Source organism: Pleurodeles waltl, chromosome 3_1 (genome assembly GCF_031143425.1).
Source record: "Pleurodeles waltl isolate 20211129_DDA chromosome 3_1, aPleWal1.hap1.20221129, whole genome shotgun sequence".
NCBI lineage: Eukaryota > Metazoa > Chordata > Amphibia > Caudata > Salamandridae > Pleurodeles > Pleurodeles waltl.
In genome coordinates this window covers 1,212,433,522-1,212,446,926 of record NC_090440.1, presented here as the reverse complement: position 1 = coordinate 1,212,446,926, position 13,405 = coordinate 1,212,433,522, and the positions used below count along the sequence as shown (strand labels likewise).

General features: G+C 46.7%; 1 protein-coding gene across 5 annotated transcripts in view; it reads right to left on the bottom strand.

Annotated features, from left to right (window-relative positions):
* Nucleotides 1-12,716, bottom strand: part of MSANTD2 (Myb/SANT DNA binding domain containing 2) — a 436,899-nt gene extending 424,183 nt beyond the window's left edge. For 2 of the 5 annotated variants that reach the window (XR_011201505.1, XR_011201506.1), the window contains exon 1: nt 12,204-12,708. Coding sequence is in view for 3 of the 5 variants with exons in the window: in XM_069224518.1 (XP_069080619.1) it covers nt 12,204-12,641 (438 nt within the window). In the remaining 2 variants the exon portion in view is untranslated. Of the gene's footprint in view, nt 1-12,203 lie in introns of all 5 variants that reach the window. The other 3 variants (XM_069224518.1, XM_069224519.1, XM_069224520.1) reach the window with 3 other exon arrangements.
* Between the last annotated feature and the right edge of the window lie 689 nt (nt 12,717-13,405).

Genomic DNA, 13,405 nt, shown 5'->3' with positions numbered 1-13,405 from the left:
TCCTGCCGGCTTTCTCGACTGTTTCCAGGTGGCGCATGCTCTGGGGGTAGCCTGCCTCCTCTCTGCACCAGGAGCTCTGAAGAAATCTTCTGTGGGTGGACGGAATCTTCCCCCTGCCATCGCAGGCAACAAAAGACTGCATCACCGGTCCTCTGGGTCCCCTCTCCGCACGAGGAGCGCGGTCCTTGGAACTCAGCAACTCTGTCCAAGTGACTCCCACAGTCCAGTGACTCTTCAGTCCAAGTTTGGTGGAGATAAGTCCTTGCCTCCCCATGCTAGACTGCATTGCTGGGTACCGCGTGATTTGCAGCTGCTCCGGCTCCTGTGCTCTCTTCCAGGATTTCCTTTGTGCACAGCCAAGCCTGGGTCCCCGACACTCTAACCTGCAGTGCACAACCTTCTGAGTTGTCCTCCGGCGTCGTGGGACTCTCTTTTTTGACTTCGGGTGGACTCCGGTTCACTTTTCTTCTAAGTGCCTGATGAGGTACTTCGGCGGGTGCTGTCTGCTTCTGTGAGGGCTCCCTACGTTGCTGGGCGCCCCCTCTGTCTCCTCATCCAAGTGGTGACATCCTGGTCCCTCCTGGGCCACAGCAGCACCCAAAAACCCTAACTGCGACCCTTGCAGATAGCAAGGCTTGTTTGCGGTCTTTCTGCGTGGGAACACCTCTGCAAGCTTCTTCGCGATGTGGGACATCCATCCTCCAAAGGGGAAGTTCCTAGTCCTCTTCTTTCTTGCAGAACTCCAAGCTTCTCCCAACAGGTGGCAGCTTCCTTACTCCCTCAGCTGGCATTTCCTGGGCTCCTGCCCACTCTCGACACTGTCGCGACTATTGGACTTGGTCCCCTTGTCTTACAGGTACTCAAGTCCGGAAATCCACTGTTGTTGCGTTGCTGGCGTTTGTTCTTCCTGCAGAATCACCCTATCACGACATCTGTGCTCTCTGGGGGCAGTAGGTGCACTTTACACCTACCTTTCAGGGTCTTGGGATGGGCTATTTTTCTAACCCTCACTGTTTTCTTACAGTCCAAGCGACCCTCTACAAACTCACATAGGTTTGGGGTCCATTCGTGGTTCGCATTCCACTTTTGGAGTATATGGTTTGTGTTGCCCCTATACCTATGTGCTCCTATTGTAATCTACTGTAATTTTACATTGCTTGCATTACTTCCTTTTACTATTACCTGCATAATTTTGGTTTGTGCACGTATATCTTGTGTATACAACATATCCTCATACTGAGGGTATTCACTGAGATTCTCTTGGCATATTGTCATAAAAATAAAGTACCTTTATTTTTAGTACATCTGTGTATTTTGTTTTCTTATGATATTGTGCATATGACACCAGTGGTATAGTAGGAGCTTTACATGTCTCCTAGTTCAGCCTAAGCTGCTTTGCCATAGCTACCTTCTATCAGCCTAAGCTGCTAGAAACACCTCTTCTACACTAATAAGGGATAACTGGACCTGGCACAAGGTGTAAGTACCTCTGGTACCCACTACAAGCCAGGCCAGCCTCCTACATCCAGGAACAGTCAGCAGTCGCTCCTTGGTAGAAGTTGAAGAGGGAGATGCAGAGGAACTCTGGTGAGCTCTTGCATTCGTTATCTGAAGAATTCCCTGTAGGAGGCTGGACTGGCTTGTAGTGAGTACCAAGGGGTACTTGCACCTTGCACCAGGCCCAGTTATCCCTTATTAGTGTATAGGGTGTCTAGCAGCTTAGGCTGATAGATAATGGTAGCTTAGCAGAGCAGCTTAGGCTGAACTAGGAGACGTGTGAAGCTACTACAGTACCACTTAGTGTCATATGCACAATATCATAAGAAAACACAATACACAGTTATACTAAAAATAAAGTTACTTTATTTTTATGACAATATGCCAAAGTATCTTAGAGTGTACCCTCAGTGAGAGGATAGGAAATATACACAAGATATATATACACAATAGCAAAAATATGCAGTATAGTCTTAGAAAACAGTGCAAACAATGTATAGTTACAATAGGATGCAATGGGGAAACATAGGGATAGGGGCAACACAAACCATATACTCCAAAAGTGGAATGCGAACCACGAATGGACCCCAAACCTATGTGACCTTGTAGAGGGTCGCTGGGACTATTAGAAAATAGTGAGAGTTAGAAAAATAACCCTCCCCAAGACCCTGAAAAGTGAGTGCAAAGTGCACTAAAGTTCCCCTAAGGACAAAGAAGTCGTGTTAGAGGAATAATGCAGGAAAGACACAAACCAGCAATGCAACAACTGTGGATTTCCAATCTAGGGTACCTGTGGAACAAGGGGACCAAGTCCAAAAGTCACAAGCAAGTCGGAGATGGGCAGATGCCCAGGAAATGCCAGCTGCGGGTGCAAAGAAGCTTCTACTGGACAGAAGAAGCTGAGGTTTCTGCAGGAACGAAAAGGGCTAGAGACTTCCCCTTTGGTGGACGGATCCCTCTCGCCTTGGAGAGTCGTGCAGAAGTGTTTTCCCGCCGAAAGGACGCCAACAAGCCTTGCTAGTCGCAAATCGTGCGTTTGGCGTTTTTGGACGCTGCTGGGGCCCAGGAGGGACCAGGAGGTCGCAAATTGGACCTGAAGAGAGAGGGGACGTCGAGCAAGACAAAGAGCCCTCACTGAAGCAGGTAGCACCCGGAGAAGTGCCAGAAACAGGCACTACGAGGATGCGTGAAACGGTGCTCGCCGAAGTTGCACAAAGGAGTCCCACGTCGCCAGAGACCAACTTAGAAAGTCGTGCAATGCAGGTTAGAGTGCCGTGGACCCAGGCTTGGCTGTGCACAAAGGATTTCCGCCGGAAGTGCACAGGGGCCGGAGTAGCTGCAAAGTCGCGGTTCCCAGCAATGCAGCCCAGCGAGGTGAGGCAAGGACTTACCTCCACCAAACTTGGACTGAAGAGTCACTGGACTGTGGGGGTCACTTGGACAGAGTCGCTGAATTCGAGGGACCTCGCTCGTCGTGCTGAGAGGAGACCCAAGGGACCGGTAATGCAGCTTTTTGGTGCCTGCGGTTGCAGGGGGAAGATTCCGTCGACTCACTGGAGATTTCTTCGGAGCTTCTGGTGCAGAGAGGAGGCAGGCTACCCCCACAGCATGCACAAGCAGGAAAACAGTCGAGAAGGCGGCAGGATCAGCGTTACAGAGTTGCAGTAGTCGTCTTTGCTACTATGTTGCAGGTTTGCAGCCTTCCAGCACGGTCAGCAGTCGATTCCTTATCAGAAGGTGAAGAGAGAGATGCAGAGGAACTCGGATGAGCTCTTGCATTCGTTATCTAAAGTTTCCCCAGATACAGAGACCCTAAATAGCCAGAAAAGAGGGTTTGGCTACCTAGGAGAGAGGATAGGCTAGCAACACCTGAAGGAGCCTATCACAAGGAGTCTCTGACGTCACCAGGTGGCACTGGCCACTCAGAGCAGTCCAGTGTGCCAGCAGCACCTCTGTTTCCAAGATGGCAGAGGTCTGGAGCACACTGGAGGAGCTCTGGACACCTCCCAGGGGAGGTGCAGGTCAGGGGAGTGGCCACTCCCCTTTCTTTTGTCCAATTTCGCGCCAGAGCAGGGCTAAGGGGTCCCTGAACCGGTGTAAACTGGCTTATGCAGAATTGGGCACCTCTGTGCCCAACAAAGCATTTCCAGAGGCTGGGGGAGGCTACTCCTCCCCTGCCTTCACACCATTTTCCAAAGGGAGAGGGTGTCACACCCTCTCTCAGAGGAAGTTCTTTGTTCTGCCATCCTGGGCCAGGCCTGGCTGGACCCCAGGAGGGCAGCTGCCTGTCTGAGGGGTTGGCAGCAGCAGCAGCTGCAGTGAAACCCCAGGAAGGGCAGTTTGGCAGTACCAGGGTCTGTGCTACAAACCACTGGGATCATGGGATTGTGCCAACTATGCTAGGATGGCATAGAGGGGGCAATTCCATGATCATAGACATGTTACATGGCCATATTCGGAGTTACCATTGTGAAGCTACATATAGGTAGTGACCTATATGTAGTGCACGCGTGTAATGGTGTCCCCGCACTCACAAAGTTCAGGGAATTGGCTCTGAACAATGTGGGGGCACCTTGGCTAGTGCCAGGGTGCCCTCACACTAAGTAACTTTGCACCTAACCTTTACCAGGTAAAGGTTAGACATATAGGTGACTTATAAGTTACTTAAGTGCAGTGTAAAATGGCTGTGAAATAACGTGGACGTTATTTCACTCAGGCTGCAGTGGCAGGCCTGTGTAAGAATTGTCAGAGCTCCCTATGGGTGGCAAAAGAAATGCTGCAGCCCATAGGGATCTCCTGGAACCCCAATACCCTGGGTACCTCAGTACCATATACTAGGGAATTATAAGGGTGTTCCAGTAAGCCAATGTAAATTGGTAAAATTGGTCACTAGCCTGTCAGTGACAATTTGAAATAAATGAGAGAGCATAACCACTGAGGTTCTGGTTAGCAGAGCCTCAGTGAGACAGTTAGGCACCACACAGGGAACACATACATATAGGTCACAAACTTATGAGCACTGGGGTCCTGACTAGCAGGGTCCCAGTGACACATAACAAACATACTGAAAACATAGGGTTTTCACTATGAGCACTGAGCCCTGGCAAGCAGGATCCCAGTGATACAGTGAAAACACCCTGACATACACTCACAAACAGGCCCAAAGTGGGGGTAACAAGGCTAGAAAGAGGCTACTTTCTCACATTCCCCAGAAGAGAGACCCTAAATAGCCAGAAAAGGAGGTTTGGCTACCAAGAAAGGTAAGAGCCTATCAGAGGGGGTCTCTGACGTCACCTGCTGGCACTGGTCACTCAGAGCAGTCCAGTGTGCCCCCAACACCTCTGTTTCCAAGATGGCAGAGGTCTGGGACTCACTGGAGCAGCTCTGGGCACCTCCCTTGGGAGGTACTGGTCAGGGGAGTGGTCACTCCCCTTTCCTTTGTCCAGTTCCGCACCGGAGCAGGGCTGGGGGATCTTTGAACCGGTGTAGACTGGCTTAGGGAGAGATGGGCAGCATCTGTGCCCATCAAAGCATTTCCAGGGGCTGGGGGAGGCTACTCCTCCCAGCCCTTCACACCTATTTCCAAAGGGAGAGGGTGTAACACCCTCTCTCAGAGGAAATCCTTTGTTTTGCCTTCCTGGGCCAGGGTTGCCTGGACCCCAGGAGGGCAGAATCCTGTCTGAGGGGTTGGCAGCAGCTGCAGTGGAAACCCCGGAAAGGCAGTTTGGCAGTACCCGGGTTCTGGCTAGAGACCCGGGGAATCATGAAATTGTCCCCCAGACAATTCCATGATCTTAGACATGTTACATGGCCATGTTCAGAGATACCATTGTGACGCTATACATAGGTAGTGACCTATGTATAGTGCACGCGTGTAATGGTGTCCCCGCACTCACAAAGTCCGGGGAAATTGCCCTGAACGATGTGGGGGCACCTTGGCTAGTGCCAGGGGGCCCACACACTAAGTAACTTGGCACCCAACCTTCACTAAGTGAAGGTTGGGCATATAGGTGACTTATAAGTTACTTATGTGCAGTGAAAAATGGCTGTGAAATAACGTGGATGTTATTTCACTCAGGCTGCAGTGGCAGGCCTGTGTAAGAATTGTCATAGCTCCCTATGGGTGGCAAAAGAAATGCTGCAGCCCACAGGGATCTCCTGGAATCCCAATACCCTGGGTACCTAAGTACCATATACAAGGGAATTATATGGGTGCACCAGTGTGCCAATGAGAATTGGTAAATTTAGCCACTAGCCTGCAGTGACAAATTTAGAAAGCAGAGAGAGCATAAACACTGAGGTTCTGGTTAGCAGAGCCTCAGTGATACAGTTAGGCACCACACAGGGAACACATACAGGGCACATACTATGAGCACTGGGGTCCTGCCCGGCAGGATCCCAGTGACACAAGGGCTAAAACAACATACATACAGTGAAATATGGGGGTAACATGCCAGGCAAGATGGTACTTTCCTACAATCGTTTCCAACGGGCCTTGCGTCGATTTTTGGAGCACAAGGACTTTCCTGAAGAGATTAGGTCTTTTTGGCCCGAAGACTTCATTAAAACAGGAGGCAAGCTCAATCCAAGCCGTTGGAGAGCACTTCTCACCAAAGTCAGAGGGCAGCAGTCCTTCTCAGCAAAGCAGTCCAGATGAGTCCTTTGGGCAGCCAGGCAAGTACTTGTAAATGCCAGGTCGAAGTGACAGTGGAACTACACACACAGACCCTGCAATGGCATACCTGAGACATGGTTAAGGGACTACTTATGTGGGTGGCACAGTCAGTGCTGCATGCCCACAAGTAGCATTTAATTTACAGGGCCTAGGCACACGCAGAGCACTTTATTAGGGACTTACAAGTAAATTAAATATGCCAATTGGGTCTGAGCCAATGTTACAATGTTTTTAGGCAGAGCGCACATGCACTTTAGCACTGGTTAGCAGTGGTAAAGTGCCAGAGTCCCAAATCCAGCAAAAATGAGGTCAGAAAAAGAAGAGTAGGAAGGCAAAACATTTGGGGGTGACCCTGCAGAGAAGCCATTTCCAACACTGGGTAAGTATTTAATGTTTGCATTACAAACTGTACTAAAAGTCTATATATCGCTGCAAGTTCAACTTATAGGCGACAAACCTCAGCTACCACCAAGGTAGCTGCATCATGGTGAAGTGTATATGTGGTCAATAAAGGCCAGGTAGGGCCATCATTGCTCAGACGACCCAATGTGTAGTATTATGTGTAGCAGGGCGCCATCAAGCCAATTATTATGGTCCTAAAAAGGATAGAGGTATCTCAAAGTATGCATGAGCTCTGTATTGTGCAGCTGTGTTAGCAGGTGTGTACTAATGAAATGTATTAAATGTTACCATCGACTGCTGGAAAGGTGACCCAAGAGAAGAATATTTCTGTTCTGTAGGCTGGATAAGCCTCAACTACAAATGTTACAGGACCCCTCTGGGTTGTGAGGCATTACCTAGCAAATGGGCGGTGAGGTAAGTTTGCATGTATACTGCAACTGCTACCCATTGCGGGTTCACTATGGTAAATATACTGGTTCAGAGATAAGGACACCAAAAATGTGGATTGATTCTTTTAAGGTTCAAGCTTGAACAACCTACAGTGTTGGATAAATATTACCTACGTAGCTGAGGAGGAAATCCTCAAAGCCAAGGATGTCTCTGTATATAGTATTGAGGTGCTTTTAGCACGTAGTGAGACAGAAATACTTAGGAGTATCCGAAAATCAGGGCCTGAGTAAACATTAGTGGCGCCAAGTCGCATGGGCTCTCATTATTCTAATGAGTCTGCTGGATTTGGGTGGTAGCATCACCTGAATTGTGGGGAACTGAGTTCAAATCCACACCATGTGACAACTGTCAGACTAATCGGTTTTCGGCCAACTAGCAGCGCCTCATCTCTGCCTAAGAGCAGTGATGATTTGTGTCAACAGGACGCAAGACAAGACGACTTCTCAGTCAAATCGGGGTGGATCAGATCTCATCCGTTTTCTCTCAGTTACATTAGTCTTGCACATGCAAAGACAAACAGAGGCAGAAAATGGTTCAAAAATACTTTTTTTAATCAAGTGCGTCTTAGATAAGATGGCATGAAATGCAATAATTAGAATCATTAAACATACTAAAAGCTAAAAGGGAACACGCAAAGTGAAACACAAGAAAAGTCCCACCATACTGTTACTGTGCACAATATCTGTGATTCCTACTTAAGCTATGTTAGAGCACAGCATGATAAGCCCTAATCCGCCTTTTAGGATTCCATCCTGGGAAGACATCACCTCCCCCATACCTGAGAATGACGGCAGCAAGGAAGCCTGTTTAAAGATAAATCTCCCCATGTAGGTCAGGTAACCTGTGGTCTTAGCAAGCATCTGTAACGATCTCAGACAGCATGCGGTCGTGGTCATCTGGCAGGAACCTCCCTCTAATGTGAATAGGATAAGGAAATGTTTTTATAATAAAAAAAGCTGAGAGATGTCCCCACGCACTTGTGTTCCTGTGAACGTTACAGACGCAGCGTACTACTTGTGCAGACGACAATCCTCTCTCGTTGCAGCCTTGAGGAAAGCACAGAGGGAAAGAATGTTGCCCTAAGAAACATAATGCTTTCCTAGGAGAAAGGGCAACTAGATAAAGAAAAGAAAACATCACAACATATGTGGCCGATTCTAAAACAATAAAATGAAGCAGAATATAATTTTACTAGGCTAAAGGGCACAAGAAAAAGGCCTAGTTGCTAAAATAATGTGCCCAAAGACATAATTAAAATGGCTACACAACAGCTGATGTATGAGGGATCTCTATGAATTATTTATGATGTTTGTTTTAGAGATGACACTGGTGAATTTTATTATCGCTTATTTTTTTCTAGGATGTGTGACTAGGTTATTGAGAATTGTGTTGTATTGATCATGTTAACTTCTTTGAGTTCCAAATCATGAATAAAGATCGAATTGAAATAAAATTGAAATGTATTAGGTCATTTGAGAAACAAACTGCAGGCATCATCCTGGCAATAGGGGGCATAAAGAGTTTACTTAGCTCTCTTACACAGGATGAGATTGATATTGCTTTCCACAAGGCTGGGGTGAGAAAGGTTACCCTCACTGAGACTAGGTCTGATGGTTCCCCACTCAATTTAGTTTGGGCAGTAGTCTGGGGCCAGCTGAGGAAGATGTATCCAGACCGGCCATACATCGGGTCCCTCGTGACTCACTCAGCAGCCGAATGAGGACACCACTCAGTTTTTCAGTAGGATGAAAGAAAAATGGATTCAAGAAGAAGGTCACGGTTGTAAATAACAGGGAGAAATGCTGTATTGTTTTATAACGTGGTGAAGAGGACTTTATCCTCTGATGTGTAGGATTATCTTGATAACAGTTGTGTTGGCAGCTAATCCCTGGACAGAGATACAGACTCACTTAATACATTTTTGTAAAAAGAAACAGGAAAAAGACAGAAACAAGCAGGAGGTGACTGAGAAGGCAGCAGCCAATTTGGTAAATAAGGGAGCAATGGAAGTGGATGTAGTAGGGGCCACCACTCAGATGACTACAATGTCTATTGGTTCGGTCCCAGGAACCTAACAACAACAGTACCCATAACAGCAGGATGATGTAAGGGCACACGGAAGTAGTAGAGTAGGATGAGGAGATATAGGACTGGGCAGGATAGGTCCCCAGAAGATGGATCAAACATGTCGTTATTGTCATAGATATGGACATTTCATTAGAAAATTGCAGGGTTAAGAGATGGGATGAACAAATTGGGAGGGAATACAGTAGTGCAGCCACAGTCAAACCCACAAATAATATATGCACCTCAAATGCCACCCAAAAATGTGCAGCAACCAGTAATGCCCCAAGTACAACAAATGCCGCCACAGCAAAATTGCTTGGTACCCCCAATGGCAGCTCCACCCCAAAGTAGAGAGAGAAGTGTGATTGTAAGGGAAATAAACCCTTGTATTAGAGAAGGAGAGTTTACAATTTCTAATACATCTATGGGGACACAAGTATTCTCTTGGGTGAAAATATTCCCTAGATGCAAGGAATTTTTCACCTACTCTTCTATTCGCACCAGTGTGCCCATGCAGTATAGAAATATTAAGTGCATCGTGCAATTTATTAATTATAATTCCCCACTGGGTAATTGTCCGACGTGCCCCGGTTTCTGGTCTTAGCGGGCCATTGGCCTGTTTTCAGGATTCATACTTGACAAAGCGGGCCATACTCCATTTTATCTGATTCGTAAGGGGGCATAGACTAGATGATATTGGCTTTCCACTAGCCTTGTAGGGCGAATACCTCACTGCTCCAGGGTCAATTTCTATTGCTACGGGTTTACGATCACTTTCAGGACTATTAATAACCTTGTGTCTTAAGCATCTAGTCATTAGTATTCTGCTTTAAAAAATGTTAATCTAGTGTCGAGATATTTCTGAAAGTTTGTATGAGTCTACCAGCCACGTTTTTACTATGATCAGTCGTTCTCAGCTCAAATTATTTGAAGAAAGAATCCAGAGTCATTCTTGCACAATCACCTGGGAGCCCAGTCTCCTGGCCTGAATTGTGGGTATTAAAGTCTCGGGCAATCATATATTTGTGATTTGGGTGTTCATAGAAAAATTATTTTATTAAAGAAAGTATTCCTCTTACCCTAACTTGTTTTATTTCTTGACTTGGGTGTAGATATAAATTTAAAATGGATACAGGCGTTGATTTATTTGAAAAAGTCAGGCCATATATAGTTATCACGATAACATCCCTTGTTGATTTCTCCCAGGCCTCCACCCCGACTAAAAGAGCCAATTTAACATAGGTGCTAGACCTCCCATATGTCTTCCAAACAGATTTTTCTTTTGTGCGGGAATCTGAATAATTAAACAACCTGGAATCGGTAAAGGCTCAACAAACCAGGTTTTGTGAAAGCACAAAATATCAGCATTACTCACGAAATCCTCAAACCTAGGACTGGCAATTTGCAAGGTCAGAAAGGCCACATTCCAACTTACTAACCTGATCACATTCATAAGAGTATTCGAAAAAAGGCCTTTGTGGCTAAAGATGCTTTCTCCCTTTTATGATCAGGGCTGAGGAAAGCCAGTCCCAGTTCCATTGACCCTGTTCCCTGCAGTTGGTTCTTATATCTGCATGTTGAGTGCCTCCTAAATTTCCTGTCACCTGTACAGTAATTCTTTTATCTACCGTCAGAGGTTTAATATTCAGAGTGGCTCTTGAGGTACTCAATGATTTCTTATTTAGACACATTATCCGTCTCCCCTTTGATAGTACACAGGGGTCTTGTTCTATTTCTGGTTTGTTGATTTTTATACCCCAACATGTCAGCAAGCCTTCATGTGCCAAGATTCTTTCTACAACGCTCCGATCGGACCATGATGTCAGGATAGATTCTCTCTGACTAATCCACACAAAGGTATTAAACTTTACATAGAGAGGAGATCTTGTGTTGTAAGATCAAAGAGCGATGGTATGTTGTCGAGCAAGCGCAGTATGTTTGACCTATTGAGAATATCCCATAGCCCTTGTGATGCATATAATGGGGTAAATATAACAGATGATATCTCAGAGTTTTCCTTACAGTTTGTCCAATCTATGCTAAATTTCCGACTCCATGTCTGTTAAGAGATTCCCTGTTACTTTTATGAGCAGGCAACCGATGGTCTAGCCCTGCACTCGAGGTGTGTGCCTGCACCGCCAATACTCCCTCCTTGGATGGGGCTGCCACTTGCATGGTGCCAAGTTCCTGGTAATAGCATTGTTGTGTAGCCTGAGTCAATGTATGGGAGTTAAGTTGTGTTATCTCATGTTTACCATATGGTTGCAACTTCAATTGTTAGTTTTTACATACAGCTAGCGTTTCTTCTTCTAGAAATTTCCAGTTGAGTGATACCTGCACTAACCTTTGCCCCTTACTCGCTTTGTGTGTGAGTGGCCCTCCGTTAGTCAGCAGTAGCAGGGTTTACCGATCTGGGTCACTTGATTTTTTAGTGAATGATCAGAAGTGATAAGTAGGTTGTGTTGTGACTTTCAGAAACATGGAAATGCTCCTATCCTTTGAGAACAGACAAGTGATCTGATGTCTATCGTGCTGTTGGTGGATAGCAATATCTAGGATTTGGACGCGCTTACAAGGGGGCGTGGTAGGGTTCGGGTTTGGTACTCAGGCTAAACAAACAGGCGTACATACACAAGGACGCTCTAACTATTTAAGAGGAAAGGAAAAAAAAAAAGACTAGAGTTTTGTGGTTCGCCGAGCTACGCATACAGGTTTTACAAAACGGTATCTCTTCCAATAATAGAATAACCCTTGAAAACCTAACCACGTGCTGTACTAAAATAAAACAGTGCGCTGTTTTTAACCCAGTGGTTGACGGCAGCCTCTCAGTCCTTTCGCTCTAAGTCTAAGGTGTCAAAGGCCTGAGTGACATTCCGTTGCCCTTTGTTAACTCTTGCAGGTGACCCTTTAAGCCACGCCCTTATGAGCTTCATCAATCACAGGAATGTCCTGCTACAAAAGTTCAATAGTGCGTTTACCAGTACGGTTTTCCATATAATCGTAAACTGCAATTCTAACCGTGGGTGGTGACGCTGTGCCCAAAGCTTATTTTACAGGCAGCCATCGCTTTTTATCGCAGAACCCCATACTGTCCCATTCACCCAATCCTTACCTTCATGCGTTCCCGGCACTGCGACGGAGTCCGCTCGTAACCCAGTTCGGCCAAGGCTCGGGAAACTCGCTCATACATGGCGGGACCAGGAGCTTTGCTGGCGAATAGGGTGCCTGAGCCCTCCAGCTGCTGGTAGTGCGCTTCCACCAGCCGCTCGTTGCCCCACACGGCGATAAGCGCGTTTGTTTCTGCTGGGGTCCAGGACATTCCGCGACAAGCGGCTGACGTGGAAAAGGAAACGGAGGGCGACAAGGCAAGGCCAGGACCACCGGCGCATCCCTCTAGAGGCGACGAATGGCTTGGGGTAGAAGGTGCCGACAAAGACGGGTGTCCATCGCTGAGCCCGGGTGAAGCAGGGGACATATTCTCGCGCTTAGGAATCTTCAGCGGCGGCGGCGCGGAATCCGATTGAAGATCCGACTCACAGGGCGCAGCCATCTTTACTCCTCAGAACCAGCGGGAAGTTACGTCTGAAACGAGAAAAGGGACTATCACTAGTAAAGAACCAGGACGCCGCTTTCCAGACGTTCTGGAGTGTGTACACACATCTTCTAAGTTAAGTGCCATAAGGAGAAAAAAAGGAGTTCTCACATTTATCCTCGACCGTAACATTAACATTGTATTTCGTCCTGTAACAGTCAGAAAGACTATAATTCACGGTCGAGTGTTTACCGTATGCATTTGTGATATATCACAAATAAGATATCCCGTTTCCAAAGTGCTAGAGACATATTTTAAAAACACGACTATGTGTATTTTCAAAGCAGTTGCTGTCTTATAAAGTAGCCAAAACCTTCCAAAATGGCGGCCTTAGTAGCAGTAGAAAAAGCCCATATTTTCCAATCGTAACGTTTCGACTATGTTGTGAGGCCGGGTATTGCCACAGCTTGCATGGAGACGGATCTCCACCACCAGAATATCTCTGATTTGACTCCGTGTCATTCTGGTAGGTGTCTCCCCATATGTCCATCTTGCCCACAGATGCTTCTACATGCCATTTGTGGGGCCTTCATTCATGTATGTTTATGTTTACTAGAGGTGGGCAAGCCCAAGAATTTATGGGACGAGCCGAGCCAGGAGTCTAAGGAGCCCAAAAAAAACAGCATGGGCACAATTGAAATGTAACCCAGAGCGTCCGGGCCTGCAAAAACTAAAGAATGTGCATAGCAACCTGATGGGGTATTGAGATTGGGATGTTCATG